The following is a 23,246-nucleotide window of genomic DNA, read 5'->3' on the forward strand; positions in this document are numbered from 1 at the left end:
TATATATATATATATATATATATATATATATATATATATATATATATATATATATATATATATATATATATATATATATATATATATTAAATTAAAAAAAACACCTAATTCTTTGAGGAAAAAACATGGGAAAAAACAACATATAAACAAAACATTTTAATACATACAAAATTAAAACAAATGATAAAGTTTTAGTGGAATAAAACTTCTCCAAACCAAAATAACATTTCTCAAAACATTTTTTTCTTAACTTTTATGACACAATGTTTTCTCTTGAATATCAAGACCATACAGACATGTAACTGACCACTCCTCCATAAGAACGTTCATCTTCATTGCCATGACATTCAGTTTAGAGAAGATCCATTCATTTTAAATTATTTCACACAAAATATACAATACAAAATAAAGTATCTACATGATTTAAGCACGACATTTCATGGAAGTTTAAAAATATCTTGTTTTAGAGCATGTGTGCTGACAAAAAAAAAACATAAAAAAAGACAAAAAAAGGAAGAAAAAAAAGAAAAGACATTTAAAAACAAAAAAACACATTTAGGAGCCAATTTCAGTATTAAGTGTAAAGATACACACATTTTTTATTATTTCTAAAATGTTTGGTCACCCAAGGACAGGTTCAGATAAAAACAATAGGAAAATGAAAATGTTTAAATCATTTTTTATATTTTGATCCATTTCAATTTTTTCTTCTTTTTTACCAATTTAAATCAAATAAAATCAAAGATGACATCAATAATTTATATAACGATATAACACTTTAAAACACATCCACACATGAATTTAACACACACTAGACATTTCTAACGAATGCAATAGTCTCAGTATACTTTTAAGCACAGAAAACACAACATTTGTATTGACTGAAGACAGAATACACACTAGAAGCACAGCATGTCTTTTTTCCTTATTCTGACATCTCTAATAAATCTGTCATGAACTAAGTTATAAAAGATACATATTTCCCTGTGTATAAAAATTACACAGAAATTCAGAAATTATCTTTATCATGGATATAAAAAATATTCACTCAGCTGTATATTATATAATTAAAAAAGAAGTTCTCAGGCTGTAAATTGCTTGCTATTATACTTATCATAAATGATCAACATTTACGTTTTGGTTTAAATCAGATTTTGTTCTAACTCAGAACACTTCTTGACATGCGGTAACCTCCTGACAACCAAAATGATCATTTTTAACTTATTTTGATGCCCTTATATGAGCAAAAAACCCACATTTAAAATGTGTAAAAACTAATTAAAAAAAAAAGAAGAAAACAACGTACGTTAATAGTTTTTTTAAGGTCCATAAATCATTGTACGAAGCTGAAATGAGGAATATGTATCTTCTAACAGTGAACATCATCCTATGTTAAAAAGCTTGAATAGACATATCCTGTACAACGTTAAATAAAGCACTCATCCTTTTATCTCAATAAGATATTATTTCATATAATGACAGCTGCTTTAAAAAACAGAAGACAACAAAAGCAATTGTCCCTTACTTCAAAACTGTCTTTTTATACTGCCTTACTCTTTACACAACAAATAAGTGCTAATTTCATTAAGACTATCGACTATAATACTTTACCTACAGCTTAAAACACTTCATTCAAACCCAGCAGTCTCAAACCATTCTGCAAAATAATCATCTCCAGTATGATCTATGCATATTAAAAAAAAAAAAAAGTATATATATTTGACTCTTTCGGACACACTAGGGCACAGATGCTTTGTGTTTTTACCAATAAGGCAAAAAACCCAACTAAACACAGTCCATGTAAAGAGCACAAACAGCTATTTACTTTACGAGCAAATGTTTTTCTTTATGAGCTTGATCACAATTTGAAATTGCATGGTAGTGATGTTTGAAACAATTTACACCGTGATGGATCGGATGTGGTTTAGTTTCTCGAGGATGGCAAGGAAAGTAGGTCGATCACTTGGGTTCATGGCCCACGTCTCTTTCATGATGGCATAGATTTCCGGGGGGCATCCCTCGGGAGCCTCCATTCTGTATCCTTTCTCTACATGCATAACGACATCTGCAAGGGGCTGAAGTATAAAATAATAAAATATTTAATAAAGAATTCTGAGAGTACTGCTAAAGCAATACATGTCCCATACTAGGCCCATGAAATGTTCTTAGTCCCTAAGTTCAAGGGCCATAACTGTGAAAAATAGGTAAAAATTACATGAAAGTCAAACTTGATCTATAACAGTATTTATATATATATAATAAAGCTATAAACAAAATTTCAGCTATATATCTTGAGGCATTACAAAAGACTTTTCAGAAAACAAATTTTCAAGTTCAAGGCCATAAGCGACAGAAGTGGTTATTCGCTGCGCAGACTTATGTGCCGTCACACAGGCCAGTAAATGCACTAAAAATGCGCTCATTACTTGAGTTTAAAAAACATTAAAATTAAAATAACTTTAGTTGTAACACGTTTATTGTTCCATTGTACTGTGGCGGTGAAACAAATATTTTTAAAGAAATATTTTAACTTTAAAATATAACACAAATGCTTAGGTGCACAGACTTAGGTGCCACCAGTGTATGTGTTTTCGATAGGATAAGTGAAAGATATTACCAAAAAGCAAAAGATATTTTCAAGAATTAGAAAATATGTATATAATAAATAGACCATTTCATGGTGTTTTTTCCAAATACGATTTTTATTTCAATGAGTGATGTGTGAAAACCATATTTTCACGAATTGCAAAGCAAAACAATTCGTGAAAATATGGTTTTCACACATCATTCGTTGACATTAAAATCGTATTCGAAAAACCCCATGAAATAGCCTCTATGTATCTTACACATCCAAATATTTCATACATTGAAAGAAAACAAATTCATGTCATTCAAATGGACATTGGAATGATCTCTTTCTTAAAAATTTAAATGACAACTAACTTATGTAATAAACAACACTGAATACTTGCCACCTTTGCAATTTCCAATCAGTTAAAATACTGAAATATTATTAAAAACTCGAAGTAAAGTTGCATTTTTATGCCTTGTTGTGTAGAATAATGCCACAATACTTGTGTCAAATTCATGACAAGTCTATCACAAATGTGTTACAGCTACTTGGTTTACTTACAATTCTTGGATATGGGACCCGCCCAAATGAGTAGATTTCCCACAGCAAAATACCAAAGCTCCAGACATCAGATTTTGTAGTAAATTTCTAAAAAATATAAAAGCATTAAAGAAGACATTATTTACTGAATAAATGGATGAAAGAAAGAAATGTTTTATTTAACGATGCACTCAACACATTTTATTTACGGTTATATGGCATCAGACATTTGGTTAAGGACCACAGATTTTGAGAGGAAACCCGCTGTCGCCACTACATGGGCTACTCTTTCCAATTAGCAGCAAGGGATCTTTTATTTGCGCTTCCCACACGCAGGATAGCACAAACCATGGCCTTTGTTGAACCAGTTATGATCACTGGTCGGTGCAAGTGGTTTACACCTACCCATTGAGCCTTGTGGAGCACTCACTCAGGGTTTGGAGTCGGTATCTGGATTAAAAATCCCATGCCTCGACTGGGATCTGAACCCAGTACCTACCAGCCTGTAGACCGATGGCCTAACCACGACGCCGGTAAATAAATGAATGAATGATTACATGAAAGAACCATATGGTGTGCCACTAAATTAACACTATACTTCCCATTACACACAAAACTTTACCTCTACCCACAGTGTCTGTGATGTACTTTTAAGGATGAGTTGTAATATTTATAATCTGAACTGAATGGTTGCACATAACATCTTAGCAATACTTGTAACTACTGTTGTGTGGTGGTATACGTCCTAAAACACAGTGACTTGACATTCATGGTACGGTATGTCAAGTACCAATAACACCATTCATGTTTGACCAGCTGATACAGCAAACAAATTATCACAAGATTACTATAAAAAAACACCTATTATTGTTTTGTTTTTTTAAATGCAAATGAAGCTAAAATGTTTGAACTCTGTTCTATAAATGAGTATACTGGAAAAAGTGAGATTTTATCGATCACATTGTCAACTGAAAACAAATCAGCACTCTGATTAATAGTCCTACAAAACAAAACAAAATTTGGTAAATACTTTCAGTTTGGTTTGAGGAAAGAAAAGAAGTAAATTTTAAAAGTGTTTTGGAAAAAACACACCTATTTTTGTGCGCAAGTTAAAACATAATCGACTCCGAAATAAATAGCTTGTAGAAAATTCCAGAGAATGAACAAAGGCATTCCTTGTGGGAAGGACTATTATAGTATGTAAAATAAAAAAAATTCAACAGTATTTGTGATATCAACTATTTTTGTTAAAATATCAATGTGACATTCTACATTAAAATAAAATATCAGTACTCGACTTACATTTTCTCTCACAGCTTCTGGTGACGTCCACTTAATAGGAAACTTGCCTCCATCTGTGCTGTACTCTGTATGCTTGGCTAACCCAAAATCACACACCTGCAGGGGGGAACAAAAAATAAAGTCATGCATGATAATTAAATAAGAGACAAAAAATATGGAAATAAAAGTTGCTTGCTCACAGTACATGATAATCAAGCTGCAACAAACAGGGCTCGAACTTAACGATAACACCAACAGCCATCATTGCAAATGAAATTGCAATAGGTCAGGGATTTTACCGATAACAGTTGTTTGCTTATACTTATAGATAGATTGACGTCAGTTTAAAAAAAATTTTTTTTTATATATATATATATATTTGTTGCAGTAGGCGGGCTCCAAATTGTTATTGGTGAGTAATTTGCCTATACCCAAAACATTTCAAAACTGCCGTAGATAACATATTTTGAAGTTCAAGCCCTGAATAAATAAATAAATAAATAAATAAAAATTATAATAAAAGTCGCTTGCTCATAGTACATTTGATGTACCAGTCATCGTGTACTGGTTAGGATGGGAGAAAAATGCTAACTTATTGAGAAATTATTATTGTTATTTCCCTGGTCATGATTGACAACAGGGTAATAAATACAAGCTGACAAACCTTTGATGTTCCCTCATCATTGAGTAAGACATTTCTAGCAGCTAGATCTCGGTGTACGAGGTTCTTTTCTTCCAAATAACTCATCGCTGAACAGGTATCACTGAAACAAACATTTCACATTCATTACCAGCTGCTGAATTTAATCTGAATACTTATTTTTACCAAATACTGTCAAGTGCAATTTAATTATAATAATTTTTTCTAAAATTCAGGCCATACAAAGAGTGTTGATGACAGTGGTCTAAATGGCAAGTGCACACCCTGTATATGTATAGGATGTTACAAACTCGCCACTCATGTTTATGAAAAATATCTTTTCTTTTAACTGGGACAAGCATTGGTCAAATTTTCATTTTGATGTACCATTTTTAAGGGTTTGCATAAATTACTAACAGTGGTAAAACTTGTTCAATTATATTAATGTTTTTACAATTCAAAAAAACCCGTGCCCACACAATACCCCCCCCTTAAAAAAAAACCCCACACTTTTTTGTTTAGACACAGTGTCTGGGGAATACGTTAAAGTTACACCTGTATTCTTTCTTAAATTCACAGGGGTTTCTATAAATGCAAAAATCTCAATCTACCACAATGAAAGTTATGCACTGTTTTATGTTCTGGGTTAAATTTATGTCTCGACAAGCAGGCTTCAGACTTTAACCAATGGTCAAAGCGATTTTAAATATGGTGACCAAAAATATTTGTGCCTGGCGCTGGCTTACCCAAATATAAAGTACAGAACATGCTGATCTCAAATCTCAATACCTCAAAGCCAATGAAATGTTAAGTTTTAATTCGAAGATAATAAATAACTTGACAATGGTATTACTGAACAAATCTAGCTGTGCCACACACGTAACAGACTGGGTTGTGCCCAAATTAGTAAATCTAAATATCCTGCACAAGGTAAAGTTAATGGGCTCTTTCTTCATATGTCACTGTCCATTGGAATTTTGTTTGCCTTTTTCAAAACTCAAATCTTTATTTACATGAACTTCCATACCTGAAAAATTACTGTCACAAAAATCCATGTCCCCTCCTTTAAGGAACAAAATCTACATATACAAATGTCAATCGCCACCCTGAAATTCAAGGACCTGTCATGGTCTATGTGAACCCTGGTATTAAAGCATGACTCACACGGCAAAGTGAATGGACTCTTTCTTTGTGACAACATTTCGTCCTCTAGACCGGAGATATCTATCAGGTTTCCTTTTCCCATGAACTCGGTGATGAGATATATCTCAGGCTGCAGCACTAGACCTATCAACTGAACTAAGTTTGGGTGTCGCAGAGATCTGAATTAAAGAAAATACATTTATATGTATCGTCAAATGGTTGAGTTTAAAATTCACTGAATCTATCCCAAAGCTGGATTCTTGAATTATTATATTGATACTGAACATTCTCTTCCATTCTTATTAATCAGTACCATGAAAAGCAACTGCAACCAATACTAAACAATCCAAGTAAAAAATTAAGAAGTAAATATTAACACAATAAAACAAATCTAAATTGTTACACATTTTTCCATTATGAACCTTATGAAATACTTTCATTTAAAATGAAAGTATTATTTTGCATGGCATAACATTAAAATCGTCAACAAGAGGGAGAAGTGACACCTCCAGTTCTGTCGGTCTACCTTGAACTCTGTGTTTACGCTTCTGATATTTAGACTACCAACAAAAAAATTACTGAACACCAATTTCAGACCAACTCACGTCATTAGGGAAGCTTCTTGAAGAAATGTCTGTTCTGCTTTGTTTTTATCTTTTAGTTGCTTAATGGCCACTGGTGTTCCCTTATAAACACCTTTAAAAACATCTGGAAAAAAAAGAAGGAAAACGGTGCTATATTAATTATTTTTTTATCATAATTCTGTAATTTTTAACATATGAAATTTATATTAAACATGTTATAGTTTACATGGGTTACCAAAGACAGTTGTATTAAAAAATACTATATTTAGAACATCTGCAACAATAATACTGTTATGACACTGAAGTAAATTATTAAGTATGAGCTTAGTTTATCTTTTTTTATTATATTACTTTTAACTCTTTCCCTCCCATTCTTGACTGTAGTCGAGACATGACCGGTCTTCGTAAACACAGCTGTCAACAGAACATAGTAGAATGACAATCGAACACAGAGAGTGTATTTTGTTGACTGGTATTCGTATTTATTTAAGATGTTATCACAATATCGAAAATAAAACAAAAACTGTCTAAATTTGTGTAAAAGTTATTGATGATGTAATGTGCACATGGGTTCGATTTCTCGCTATTTGTATAATTATTTCTTTTAAAACATGTTGGACATTATTATTTAATGAAAACTAAAGATTTGTAAAGGAAAGAAAGAAAGAAATGTTTTATTTAATGACGCACTCAACACATTTTATTTATGGTTATATGGCGTCAGACATATGGTTAAGGACCACACAGATTCTAAGAGGAAACCCGCTGTCACCACTACATGGGCTACTCTTCCGATTAGCAGCAAGGGATCTTTTATTTGCGCTTCCCACAGGCAGGATAGGATTTGTAAAGGATGTATTTGCCCAAAATAACTGATAATAAAGACTTTGAGGTAGATGATGGATGAGATCACTCGCAGTAGATTGAAAGTGAAAATAAACTCATAAACAATGATGTCATGGATTGTGATCGTAGGGTTTTAAAAAATATATAAAAAAAACTATTAACAAGTTCTTCTGTAAATTTTATTTTGGTAATTAGGCTCAATAATGTCCTCTAAACTATCATATATCAAAATAGTGTTAAATTAGTTGGGGTGGGTTTTTTTTACAATTTGAGGTTGAATAATGTAGGTTCAAAATTGCATATTTCAAATTGGAAACTTGGATGAGTGATGACGTTTTCTGGTTGTAAATCTGGGTGGATAAGAGTTAAATTAAATGTTCAAGTATCCTTGATATTTCATTCAAATGATGTGGGTTGGATTTGTATCATTATTCTTATTAATATTTCGGACAAATTGTTTATTGGAAATTCATTGCGATACTTTGATGACCTATTAACCCGAGTTCACTCACATGTGCGACATACCAAAATTTAGAAACTGCGTTACAGAATAATTCCCAGTGGTCCAACAATGTCTTTTATGACTCTTGTAAGCATAACAATCTTTTACGGCATTCTAGGGTAATGTCTTAAAGATACAAAAAGAAAGTGTGGGGAAACCCCAAAATTAAACCTACCGCCAAACTCTCCTTTTCCTATAGGTTCACCGAATTTCAACTCACTGAGTGGAATAGCCCAACCACCTTTCTTAAAGTCATCAACATTGGCTGAAACAAACTGGTTTCCTTTCTTTGTCAGCGGGGTAACCAGTTTCGTACACAGTCCATCCTCATCTTTCGTATAATGCTGTAAACAATTTAGAACTGAATGACAGAAAATGTGAGGACAAACTAAGCTAGCCATATATTTTATTTTATTATTCCCTTCTTTTTTATATAAACATACATTTTGTATATTACATAATTATGGAAACGAAAACTATATTCAACTTGCTACCTACATGTATCCCATAGAACGGGGTGGGGTGGGGGGGGGGGAGGAATACATGTCCATTTAATGACAGCTCAACATCTAGTTAAAGCAACACTTGGCATTTAAGAAAAGGACTGTTTGTTTAATGTTTCTTTGGTATCTAACAAATGGTTATTTTGACACTTTGTCAACAGAAAGAAACCTGCTGCCAACACATATGCTCCTCTTACTGATAAAGCAGCAAGGGATCTTTTACATGCTCTATCTCAGAGTTATGTACTATGCTCTAACATAAAAAATGCTCTAAAGATACTGTTATTGCAGAACTGTCATCCTTAAGACCAAAACAACAATATCTTAATAACAGAAAAACATATATGGTGTAAAAGTAGTCAAAAGAGTAATTTCATTTCAATGTATATATTTATTTTTTAAATGAGTAAAACTGATGAGTTTATATTGTATATTAAAAATTCAATTATTCGGTGGATAGGAGAGAAAATTATTTTTCTATAAATATATATTTTAATTATGAATATAAAAAGTTAGGATAAACATAAATACAAGTATTAGTATACTGAGTAACACCAGTACTTCAGCCATACAAACACAAACACACAATAGTAAAGTATATACAGGGGTACTAAGTTTATAGTTGAGGATTAAAAACACTGAAATTCAAATCTGAAAAACCATGCAATTTCAATAATTAACCACACATTAAATGTCTAACCAGGCTGGGTTCAAAGGTCATTAATAACAAGTGCTAGAAATAAAACAAAGAAAGAAATTACTACTCACATGAAAAAGTTAATTCAATATGATAATGCTGAAAGGTTGCACACAATGAATTATTAAAACAATTTTTATTATTATATATCGTAGCTTTATGATCAAAGTGTCTTATGTACAATAAATCAATTTCACAGTTAAGCTGCTTTAGCACGGGTATTGTTATGGGATAATACTGCTGTTTACTATTTTTAAAAAAAGGCTTATTCAACCAAACTGCTTTATGCATAACATGCAAGCCAAAATCCACTACCATCTATCCATCAATCAATAAAAGACAAAAATAAAATAAAAGATATTTCTACATTAATGATAAATACAATTGTAAGAACCTGTACCTTGGACCAGCAACAATGTTATGGGTTTTTTTTTTGTGGGGTTGTTTTCTTCTTCTTTTTTGGGGGGGGGGGCTAAATAATTCCAAGTTGGTTTGATGTAAAAAGAAAAGGAAAAGTGTTTGGAAATGATTACTTTACCCTACCAAACTGTATTTGATTAGTTTTTGTCAATACGTCTCTACTAGCTCGAGATCATGTGTGATCTGTATGTGTGTAAAAAGAAAATAACATATGCAAAAGAACAATAAAAATATATATAATATTAAGAAACAAAGAAATAAACAAAGCAAGACCATAATTCCCTTCTCACTAAAAAGTACCTAAACCCTCCCAAAACCTCAAAAAACTTTTAAAAAAGAAAAAGATGATTATTATTATTAACAGCTGTACCTCGACTAGTTCGGGAAGGTTTTTAAAGTAAACCTCGTCGTCTATAGTTAGCTGGTTGTTCTGGTACTTAATGTGGTAGTGCTCCACCTTGGGCCCACAGCTCAGACACAGCGTGTAGTGGCCCTTGTAGTTGTTGCTGTCGCGGATGAGAAACAGGCCGTCCTTGCGAGGCTGCAGCAGTTGCTCTGCTTCCAGTCGGGACACCTTGCCATGATACCATCTACAAGGAGAGGGCAAAACACAACATGCATCAACAATCACACACGGTCACATGCACCACGGTAACACAACCTGGAGCAATCCCACACGATGCAATGGTCTCTCTCTCTCTCTTCATGCAAGGCTCTACATTAACTTTCGTTCAAAGAATATTTATTTATCCAAACACACTGGGGCTGATCAACAGGCTTAGCCTACATTAAGACCTCTCCTTACATTAACTTTCAGCATCAACTTGCCCTATATAGGAAAAGGGTCTTCATTCCCCCCTCCCCCCTTCCTATCTAAAATGTTTGTCTCACCCAAAATGTTTCTGTAAGCTGGGTTTTATTTATAAAATTCGACTTGAGACCCATGACTTTGACTCTGGGAATTATATGCTGCAGTTATCTGGTGCTTGTGAATATCATGAATTCACAAGTTCATAATTGTGAATACAACTTCACCAAGTGGAGACAATCTGCACTGTCACTCCAATCTCACACGCCCCAACTCATAATTGTACGTTCAATTAGTGTTTGTTCTGCCTCATCTAGTTAATTGTTATTTGTCTTGGCAGAGCCTCGACAAATACCGATCAACATAGACTCACTTGATATTTTCCATATTAAAAAAAACTTGTGACAAATTCTCTATATGTAAGCCATGTGTCTTGTTTAATAATATCTATGTCAAATTCTCGGTCCGTGCTTTCAAAACATTTAGAGTCTAGTCTCAAATCTTTAATGATATCACAAGCTGTATGGCATTGCCTTGGTATTAAATTATATTACACTTGAGTCTAGACTATAAACGTTTTATAAGCATGGAGCCCGATCATCTTTCTACCATTCACATTAGTTTAAAACACCACTTTTCAAATACAGTTGCTTGTTAAAAATTAAAAACACAAAATACTAAACATTCTATCATTAAAGAGTTTAGTTTTGAGGACAAACTATCGATAATAAACACGAAAAAAGCCAATGTTCAACGAGCCAGGAGGGCATTCAGTGAGACAGGCAGGCAGGCAATCAGTGTTAAAATACCTGAACCAGGTCTATGAGCGTATTGAAGCTACAGTCACCACCATCAACTTCAAGACGGCCACTATGATTCAAAATGTGGTAATGATCAATGCGTTCATCGCACGCAACTGAAAGTGTGTAGTCGCCATGGAAATGGGCACTGTCTCGGAGGAGAAACGCGCCATTTCCTTTACACCTAAGTAGTTCTTCTGCCTGCTCACGTGGCAACGCGCCATGATACCAGCTATAAGAAAACAAGCTTCATGGTCACACAGCAAATGCATTAAAGAGGCCATACTGATTTTGCTGCCACTGTAAGATATTTCTGACTAATAACATTTTGTAACAAACAAAATTACATACTAAATACAGATTTTTATTAGGCTTTCTGACAGAAAATAACATGGAAGGTACATAATAAAAACTATAGACATGTATAAGGAAGGAAATGTTTTATTTAACGACGCACTCATCACATTTTATTTACAGTTATATGGTGTCAGACACATGGTTAAGGACCACACAGATACAGAGAGGAAGGAAGGAAATGTTTTATTTAACGACACACTCATCACATTTTATTTACAGTTATATGGCGTCAGACACATGGTTAAGGACCACACAGATACAGAGAGAAAACCCAATGGTGCAACTTCAAGAGCTAATCTTTCCGATTAGCAGCAAGGGATTTTATGCACCATTCCACAGACAGGACAGTACATACCACAGCCTTTGTTACACCAGTTGTGGAGCACTGGCTTGAACGAGAAATAGCCCAATGGGGCCACCACCGACATGTATACTGGATGCCCTCCACGGCCTTGTGTTTACCAGTTGTAGAAAAAAGTTTTGAACAATGGGACACTGCATTTCATGTGCCCTTGGGGCGGGATGTAGCTCAGTGGTACAGCGCTCGCCTGATGCGCGATCGATCTATGGTCAATCCTCATTGGTGGGCCCATTGGGCTATTTCTCGTTCCAGCCAGTGCTCCACAACTGGTATAACAAAGGCTGTGGTATGTACTATCTTGTCTGTGGGACGGTGCATATAAAAGATTCCTTGCTGCTAATCGGAAAGAGTAGCCCATGAAGTGGCGACAGTGGGCTTCCTCTCTTTCAATATCTGTGTGGTCCTTAACCATATGTCTGACGCCACATAACCGTAAATAAAATGTGTTGAGTGCATCGTTAAATAAAACTCTTCCTTCATGTGCACTTTGACAACTTTTAAACAGCAGTTCTCTTATAAAAATATATCCATTAATTTCCAAGATTTTAGGGTATGTAATTGTACCCTCCATACCCTCTGGCATTAACCCTGTTTGTTTAGAATATCAGTGTCTGTATATTCAATGTGTTTCTGATTATCCTACTGCTTGCAAGAAATCCAAACTGTATTCCAATTACAATCATTTCATACATATGAAAAAATATATATTAGGAAATAAAATTTGACCTACTACAAAGACTAGGAATTATAGTTGTTAAAAGGTTTCTGTTGGTCGGCAACATGTGAACAATGGCAGCAAACTCAGGGCCGTCCCTTTAAATGCTGGCAGTACCAATACTGTATAGGGCACTGTGAAATGATTAGGTGTACCAGCAGACCTCAACTGTCACTTTATTAACTTGCCATGAACTGTGGGTTTTTAAAACATGAATTTTACAGTTACTGGAATATTTTCTAAAAGTATTCAATTATTGTGCCTATACAAAGGTTAATAGTTTTTTCCCCAAATGTCCTGATTTTAATAAAATATACAGGAATTTATCCAGGTGTTCCATGGGTCCGAACATAGGCCCCTTCCCAAAAGGTGGCACTAAAAATTCCCAATTCCTGTAATAAAAAATATCCAATACAATGTATATGTATTTAATTATGTCTGTTCTAATAAATTAATTTACCAGTAGCGTAATTCATCATTCAGTAGCCTGAAAACATACTCCCAAGGATGGTTTACCCACACTGATTTTCCCAATCCCATTAGATACGGAACTCTGGCAAACTATCCTGGATAAATCACTGGCTATAATGCCCTTTTATAGCCAAGATTTAACTTCACACATTATTTTTGTGCATGTGAGAAAGTTTCATTTGAAAAGAAAATGGAGGAAAAATAAACAATTCATTATGAATAATTAATAAGTTGTCCTAATAGTCTGAAGTGCAGACATTCTGCGTGAATACATCTCTCGTTCAGGCTTAAATAAAAATGATGAAAGCTAATACAAAGAGATAGACTGAACAAGAAATCAAGAGATAGATATACGCACGGCATTGTGTGTGGTTTAACTGTACGTCTTTCTTGTACATAGTTGGCTGGTATCATTCCTTCTCTCTTTCCATACTGGTCTCTTGCGCGATACCAGTTGGGATCCTGAAAACAGAATTTAAAAATAATTTTCACTTTTGTGTCTCCAAGCTCGGGCATGAGTTCGACCCGTTCCCCCCTTTTAATGGTTAGGGTAGTTTTAGGTATAGGATTAGGGTTAGTCTTTAGAACCGTTGATATAGAGGGGTACGGGTCGAACTCTTTCCCAAGCTTTATATGAATATGAAATTGGAGAACCCCTTAATTGAGATAGTGATACAAAAGTGTGTCTTTTGATCTATTGCCAATAAAAAATGTTTTATTTAACAACGCACTCAACACATTTTATTTACGGTTATATGGCGTCAGACATATGGTTAAGGACCACACAGATTTTGAGAGGAAACCTGCTGTCGTCACTACATGGGCTACTCTTTCCGATTAGCAGCAAGGGATCCATGGCCTTTGTTGAACCAGTTATGGATCACTGGTCGGTGCAAGTGGTTCACACCTACCCATTGAGCCTTGCGGAGCAATCACTCATGGTTTGGAGTCGGTATCTGGATTAAAAATCCTATGCCTCGACTGGGATCCGAACCCATTACCTACCAGCCTGTAGACCAATGGCCTAACCACGATGCCACCGAGGCCAGTCTCTATTGCCAATAATGACATTATTTTTTAAAAGGCAGATTAAGCTGTCAAGTCTTTTTTGGATTTGCCTTGTCAGGGCTGGTGTGCCAACATTAACTCATGACAGTCATGGCATTAACCATGTCACTATTTAATCAGCAGTTATAAATATCAAATGTAACATGGTAATTGTGATGCACATTATGACTAAAAACCTACACTTTTTTTGTTAGAAGCAACAGGTTTTTTAAATGCAAAGCACAGAAATGGAGAGCACATTTAACAACCTGTGGTACGGGAAATAACTAAATTCATCTGACATGGGAGATTGATTTATCACACCTCAGGTAATACTCGGCTATAGTTTGGAGAACAAGAAACACATATGTAGATCTTGTTCACAAATCCATTTTAAGACAATGTAGTTATTTAAATTTAGAAATTGAAAAACACTCATCCTCTCATCAATCTCTCAACATACTTGATATTATAATACATTTAGTACAACAGTTTCTTTTTTGCTATTTAATAATTGCTTCTCTGACTTATATTTCATTCTGAAATATGTTTATCATAATATTACTGTTACCATTCTTGCCGATAAAAATATAAATAAAAATTAAAGGGAAAGATGTTAATATAGGTGATTGTCTGTTTGCTAATCCCATTCCAAAAAATTTAAATAAATATTTTTTAAAAATCCAATAAAATAAATCTCTCAATACAAAAACAAAAAATCCAATAAAAATCTGATTTAAGTCCAAAGTTTCCACAACTTGAAAAGAAGTTTAACAAAGTCTACCAATGTTGTTACTCTCCAACTTGGAACCCTATGAGAAGCTGACTTAGAATTCTATGACAATCTCCTTTTAATTTATGGCAATAAGATTTTAGTTTAGAGATTCCATAAATTCAAAAAAGTCCACTGGTGTTGTTACTCTCTGACTTGATACACTATAAGAATCTGACTTGGAATCCTATGACAATCTCATTTTAGTCTAGAGATTCCACAAATTCAAGAGAGGTTTAACCAACATCTGCCATGTTGCTACTCACTGAAGTATTTTTGATTATGGTCAGGACATCTCCACGCTGGAATGGCAGGTCTTCCCCTGAACGGCCTGGGAAATTGTAGTTGGCAATAACTTCTGTGTCAGGCAGCCACACAGAAGAAGTCGTTGGCATCTGTTGACTTTGGCCTGATGCAGGTATCTGCAACAAACATGGCAGAATTATGGTTAGTCAACACCATAAAAACTAAAGCTACCTGGTAATTAATTTATAGTTAATTCGAAGCCCATAAAAGGGCAACATGAATAAATTAATAAATAAAGAGTACATGTTCCATACGGAAGGCTTCCGAAAACTGAAGAACAATCACGTTGTTCATGTCTTGCTTGAACAAGACCAAAGTCTACTTTTGCACATTAAATTTGGGATCTAGTTTATATGGTTGTAAAAGGTTAGACAAATTTTCAATTCTCAATAGGGTAAAACCCTTCAAAAACTGGTCCTTCTGTAAACACTAATCAAGACTTTAAAAACAAAATGTTCTCTATGGTGTAATTAGAAGATGTCAGCTGCACTCACCCTGTTGTGGTGTCCGGGGTCCATTGGCATTATGCTGCCAGCCAAAGCAAGTGTCACGGAAGCTTACACCAAGCTTATTGTAAAATGCCAACAACCAGAGTGATAATAGACAGACACCTCTTGTGTGAAACAGAGACCTCCCAGGCACGTCTGGAAGAAACCAAAATAAAACCGTAAAATAGAATGGTATGGAAATTCCTCGTGAATTACGTCACTATTCTAAGGTCGTTTCCATTTAGTCACAATGCAATTTTATTGTTAATGCAAGATTTTCATTATTTTTGATAAAACTGAAATAGCCTCAACTGGAAATAAAAAACATTATCTCCTGATATCTAACCACAACTTGGCAAAACATTTCTTGTCTGCTTGTAACTTTATTTATTATAATGATAACCTTTAAAGGGTAACCACAAAATGGTCACATATTTTGTACTCGACATATGCATTGTGCTCCATGTAAAAATGTCTTAACAGAAGAAAAGGAAAAATGTGTTATACATGCATGTGATCCATTTAAAAATATGCGTTCCCTTCTGGATAATAATGAGAAAACTACCATGGAAAATAATAGCGTCATTCATTGTGAGCAATGTGACAAAAAATTAACAAAGTTATGCAAGCTATTTAAAGACAAGTTTTAAAACCATCTGGATGTGATGGTCGTTGTCTGTGGGGAAAATGCATATTAAATATCCCTTGCTGCATTAGGAAAAATGTAGCAGGTTTCATCTGATGACTACAAGTCAGAATTAGCAAATGTTTGATATCCAATAGCTGATGAAATATTAATCAATATGCTCCAGTGGTGTCGTTAAACAAAACAAACATCTCAAAAAGTTGTAACAAAAGAAATGTGTGTTTAATAACAACTAAGCACATCTGAAATTGTAAATGTACATGTAAGCAAAAAAAAAAGTTTAGCACAATCAATAGCAACCAGAGGCGGATCTAGGAGGGACCCCAGGGGCCCGGCACCCCCCTAAATTTTGTGACAGTTATAATTTTATTATATATTAATTTTCTTCTTTTTTTACGATCCCCTCCAAACATCCCCTAAAATTCCATTGACTGCAAAGGTATATACATGTACACACACAGTCAAGATTAAACACTAAAAAATATCTGACATTCTTCAGTATTACATTGTATATTGTATCAGGGATGTAAATCAAATGTTTTTGGGTGTTGGAAAAATAAACTATTCTAACAACTTCAAGTGTGAATTACCACGTTAATTTAAAGTTGTAATATGCTTTGAGTGTTCATGCTGTAATATGCTTTGAGTGTTCATGCTGCAATATGCTTTGAGTGTTCATGCTGCAATATGCTTTGAGTATCAATGCTGCAATATGTTTTAGTGCTCAACAGAGACCACTTAAATATTGGTTGACTTTTTCAACATTTGTGTGTGAAAAGCACTTTCATGAATCATATGGGACAAGTAAAAATGGATGCTGAGAGTTAATGTAGAGACATGTGTACTTGTACAACTTAAAAGAGTGACAGACCCTATTTTTTTAATAATTAAAATAAGACAATACTTAGATTTTATTGTTTAGATTATCACATTTTCCAATGTGTGATTCTGGTCATACTGGTGTTTTGCTAAAGCATGTACCTCTGAGATGTAATGGTTATGGAGACGAGCTCTAGTTTATTTTTAAGGGTGTTTTACTATTTGGTAATTCTATTCAAATGTGTTACAGATCTGTAGATTACCAAACTTTGTGTCCATTTTCATGAGCTGCAACTTTAGACACTGTCTGTGACATGAGGAATAGCAAAGTGAATAACCTTTGTTTATAAACTTGTTTTAATAGTATAAGTAGGCCATATACATCAAATAACAACAGTGCGATATTTTAAGAAATATCCGGGGTTACGGGTGCAACGATACGGTCAAAACCGTCTTGCAATATATTGTGATATAAGAAATCGTATTGCAATATGTATTGCAATATAGTTGATATAATTTAAATGTAATATTAATGGGTGGGTTTTTTTTAATAAAAGCAGAAGGAAAAAGGAAATATATTATTTAACAATACACTCAACACATTTTATTTACGGTTATATGGTGTCGCAGGGGTGCACAAATCGATTGTCCGCACGCCCGGGACAACCAAAATATGTTGCAGGCAACTATTCTTTGTCAAACAGTTGCCCGACGGGCAACCAAAAAAATCATAAAACAAGTAAAATGAAAAACAAAACTTCACGACACTCGGACAGTCACGGGCAATTCAAAAGTATCGAAACTGATAACTTGACTGACAGGCGATATAAATATCCACCCAAACGCTGCCATCCACTCAGCATCCACCGTGCATGATTTTGACGAGTTCAATGCAGACAGATACGTTTCAGAATGGTGGCTATTAGCAAAAGGCACAAGACATGTGAAAGGCCACAAACTACACCAACAACCATCCAGTTCTGAGCTAAAAATCTGGCTAAGCCATTTTCTATCTTCCAATGTGAACAATCGGTTACATAATCTATCCGACACCTAACATATAATAATAATACCAAATATTAACCGGGATCTCGCGACTGGTAACGAGAAGCGGTGTCATCAAGAATTCAGCATAACAATGTTTGCTTATTTTAATAATCACAGTTATTAATTTTAACGGCAACAAGTATGCAAGAAAAGTCTGAAAAATCTGTAGCGTATTATTTTAACTCTGTAAAGTCTTTGAGCCAAAGTAATAAAAACCGACTGAAATTGTGTCAGTTTCAATACACATGCTAGTTCAGGGCCAAAGACGAGTAGGCTAAACGTCTAAATCCGTAAAATTTGAATTTATTATCTTTTTAATCAAAACCTTTCGACGTAAATGGATAGTTGTCATAACGTGAAGTCAGCATATATATAATTCTTAGGCTACGTATTTTACAATCTGAAATCAACAACAAGCATTTAACATGACGCGGAAATCAACAAAATGGCGCAAATTACGAAATTGTTGGGGTGTGGAATAGATGGGTTACTTTAAAATACAATTAAAAGCAGTTCAAACCAAAATAAAGATTGCTATTTTACAGAAATAATGAGCATTGTTTAAAAAAGAAGAGTATTGGCTTTCAGATTTTTTATTAATGCCATAGGCCTTAGAATTTGGGGTGTGTTTGCAGAGGGCACTGGCTTCCAACTCTGCATATCTCCATGTGTTTGGGTGCTTAGCTAGTATATGCATGCATTACAGAAATCAACAAAAGGCGCCAAATTACGAAAGCTTCACCCACTGAAAAATCAAAGTAATATATTAACTGCCCCTATCACCATTGCTGTCTTTGATTTTGATCAGGGGATATTCCAGTTTGTACAGAATTAGCTGAAAAAGATGCATTTTCATATTCATATATAAATACTCTATACAGTACGACACAAAACAATTTTGGCTAAAACATTTTCATTATGGCAAATAAAAATCCCATTTGACAATGTTTTTGGCTACAGGTATTTTTAATCCTGGATGAGCCCCGAGTTCATCAAAGTATTATGACTGTGTCAGCCCAAGCGAGATCGAACCGCCTCTGTGGATCCATTCAGCTGATTGGGTTTTTCTCGTTCCAACCAGTGCACAACAACCGGACAACGGCTGTGGTATGCATTATAGAAACTTAAAGAAAATTCTCTTAACTGTTTAAGGAGTTTTAGACTATTAACTACTCAGTTGCCCCCCATCCCCCCAACAAAAAATCCTAGCTACGGCCCTGGTATGTGCCTTCCTGTCTGTGGGAAAGTGCATATAAAAGATCCCTTGCTACATTAGGAAAAATGTTGCGGGTTTCCTCTGATGACTACAAGTCAGAATTACCAAATGTTTGACATCCAATAGCCGATGATTAATTAATCAATGTGCTCCAGTGGTGTCGGTAAACAAAACATTTTTTTTCAGCCTAAGCGAAGATGAGCTGTAGATAAATGTTAAAAAAGAAATAAAACTAAACTGATAAGTAATGATAATAATAAAAACATTTTAAATTTCAGTTTCATTTTAAAGACAGTTCATATTGAGGGAGGAAACCTGCTGTCGCCACTTCATGGGCTACTCTTTTCGATTAGCAGCAAGGGATCTTTTATATGCACCATCCCACAGACAGGATAGCACATATCCAGAGGTAGTTCTTAAGGACTCAATGGGTTGGTGTAAGGCCACTACAACCTCTTCTCTCTCATTAACCAACTAACCCACTGTCCTGGACAGACAGCCCAGATAGCTGAGGTGTGTGCCCATGACAGCATGCTTGAACCTTAATTAGATATAAGCACGAAAATAACTTGAAATGAAATGTCAAAGAACAGGGATAAAAAAAGAAAAAACATAAGCTGTGAATCTACACACATAACAGTTTACAACAAAAACAATTCATTATGTCATCAATAATTAAAAAATATATACCTGTATTCTGGCATTTAGTCTTTATGGTAAATGCAAAATCATTCAATCATTCATTTATAATTATTTGCCTATTGGGCTACTTCTCGTTCCACCATGACTAGTATATCAAAGGCCATGGCATGTACTATCCTGTCTGTGGGATGGTGAATATAAAAGATCCCTTTTTACTAATTGAAAAATGTAGCAGGTTTCCTCTCGAAGACTGAATGTCAAAATTACCAAATGTTTGACATCCAATAGATGACAAATAATAAATCAATGCATTCTAGTGGTGTTAAACAAAATAAAACTGCTTCCCTTATGATCATTGATATACAAATTGTGAGAAACTGGTTGCTACTGACCTCCAACCCACAACAAGCACTGTATTCCACCACTGACTCAGTGACAGAGCTATATCCCACCCACAACATTTGAAGGGGTGAAAATTAGGAAGTTCGTGAGTAATCACTGTAAATTGTAATGACACTTCAAATGATTCCAAACGGTTTTGAAACATTTCTTAATAAAAATATTACTTGTATTTCAAAACTACTTTCCTTTGGCACTGTCACTAACCCTAACCTTAACCCTAACTCTATGATCAGTATTCATAATGTTCTTTATTATAGCCTACGCTACGTGACAGTGCCAAAGGAAAGTCCTACCAAAACTACTACATGGTACAATCAATTCATTATTGGTGGAAGGCTACAAAATGAAATAATAAAACTGACGTAAACACTTGTTGCACTTTGTATTTGCTTCCACAGAGTGATTTTGGATCCCAACAAAGTTTCTGACAAATATTAAAAGTGTCGAAAATAACGCCTCGTAGCCGCGAATATTCAGATTAGATTAAACCAAAGTAAAATGTTAATAAAGTAGAGTACATATTCAAAACTTAGATGTAGTTTTAGACTTTGGATTTCAGTTACCTGCTTGAATCGCACGTATTTAACTTCCTTTTCTCCGATCAGGAAGCAACAGACCTCCACGCTTGATAGCAGAATGTCCTCTGTTCACGTTTATCAATAAAGGGACATAACTCTTATTTATGATCCCTTTCATAAATGTGCAAAACAAAATTGTTTTGTTTAACGACACTACTAGAGCATACTGATTTATTAATCATCGGCTTTTGGATGTCAAATATTTGTTAATTCTGATATTCTGATATAAAGAGGAAACCCGGTACATTTTTCAATTAGTAGCAAGATATATTTTATAGGCACCATCCAACAGACAGGGTAACACATACCACGACCTTTGATATACCAGTCGTGGTGCACTGGCTAGTGAATGTGCAGAATCCAGAGAACAAAGGGGAAGTTTCAATCTTGCATTATGACTAAAAATTATTTATTAATTTTGCTTGTAAAATGTAGCCTAGAGATTATTACTCGATAAGATAAAAAGTCCCAACGTTCCGGGCACACGGCTGTACAATGCAGCCTTCTTCAGGGGAATGGCAACGTAAACCACAGTGCCTAGAATTAAAAGTAACAGCCCAATACAGGCGCGGATGCAGGATTTCTGAAAGGGGGGGGGGGGGGTCCAAATGTTATGACTGATCTCTCCTTTTACACAGAACAGTTAATATAATCACGTTTCCCCTTAAAGGACCCTTGGACCCCTCCTGGATCCGCTACTGCAATATAAATTGTTTTTGTATTAAAAGTACTAAATGCAATTTCTTGGATGTCATTTTATGTGGGCATTAGGACAACTCCGAATATATGACTATTCTAAACTATAGGGACTACGTTTTAACTGGAATACAGTAGGCCTACACAACATTTTGCAGGCATTTTGTAAATCATAAAAGCTTGTTGCCCAATTATTAGTTTATTTTTGAAATATCATAAAGTGTTATATAACATATAACAAAATATTTTTGAACTCATTTGGATGTAAAATGCTTTTGTTGTTTTATAAACTTCTAGTATACATATAAATATGTATGCATCTATAACATTCACCGATTCATTTAAGTTGATGTTTGTGCTTTTTAACCAATGTTCAATATCGTATTAGTGACTTAACGTCTCCTCATTGACTAGTTAAAACCTATTCTGGGTAGTAGTCAGTATTGATATGCCGTCCCAGGACCAACCAGCTGAGTTTAACACTACAAAAGTCAGTGTATTGATAACTGTAGATATACACGCATATATATAGATATACATTACAACAGTCTAACACGCACCCATGCTCGCAATATGTTATTCTAACAGATGCTTCCGTAGTTGCAAAGAAATATTTCCGCAACACACGCCTCAATTTCAAGTGTATAATATGGACCTATTACCATCCATATAGAAAACATCTAGAGGCTGGATTTACGAAGCCTGTTTTTCTTAAACGCAGACGTTTTTAAAGCATTGTAAATATATAAAGTTACACGCGTGTAAGGGTAACCAGCTAGCTCAGTTGTAAATTCGGTCCGTAATGTTGTACAAAAAATAAATATTAATAACTACTAAAATGCTGCTATTTATTTGGGTATACAGGCGCGGCAAAAGTAAGTAAGGGGGGGGGGGGGGCTGACAGTAGTGTCAAGGTCTGTTGAGCGCCATGACCTCCTTTCTCGTGACCTTGACCTTGGTATGAGTCATAGCCTCACCATGGCAGACTTGGGACAGGTGCGTGTCGACCCATGGCCCTGGCCTAGTTATAGGGCCAGCGCCCTCCCCGTGACCATCACATATTTACGCTGCCCCAGACCTGCTGTGGCCTTGGACTGACCATGGCCGATTTTGGTCTCCTGTTCCAGGTTGACCATGACATATCTTAGACCCCAACCTGTTATGGCCTTAGCCTACTTAGACTAATTTTTAGATGTAAAAAGGATGTATTTTGTTATTCTTTTCATTCGCTCGCCGAAAATTCTACAGACAAGATCTACATCCACTTTGCTTCAGAGGTTGATGGTATTCAAATGTTTGGGGCTTGTTGCTATTTTGAAAGACGAAGATGGCATTGGGACAATCATC

General features: G+C 34.8%; 1 protein-coding gene across 1 annotated transcript; it reads right to left on the reverse strand.

The window, feature by feature from the left end:
- Nucleotides 1–100: 100 nt before the first annotated feature.
- LOC121385904 (tyrosine-protein kinase CSK-like) lies at nt 101–21,221 on the reverse strand. The gene is given in 13 exon segments (XM_041516698.1): nt 101–2,075; nt 3,134–3,220; nt 4,415–4,510; nt 5,058–5,157; nt 6,198–6,258; nt 6,261–6,355; nt 6,782–6,884; nt 8,284–8,452; nt 10,099–10,318; nt 13,599–13,702; nt 15,326–15,481; nt 15,860–16,009; nt 21,189–21,221. Coding segments are annotated over 12 exon segments (1,398 nt in total). The 5' UTR covers nt 15,890–16,009; nt 21,189–21,221; the 3' UTR covers nt 101–1,898.
- Nucleotides 21,222–23,246: the final 2,025 nt, after the last annotated feature.

This window comes from Gigantopelta aegis, chromosome 2, assembly GCF_016097555.1.
Source record: "Gigantopelta aegis isolate Gae_Host chromosome 2, Gae_host_genome, whole genome shotgun sequence".
Lineage (NCBI taxonomy): Eukaryota > Metazoa > Mollusca > Gastropoda > Neomphalida > Peltospiridae > Gigantopelta > Gigantopelta aegis.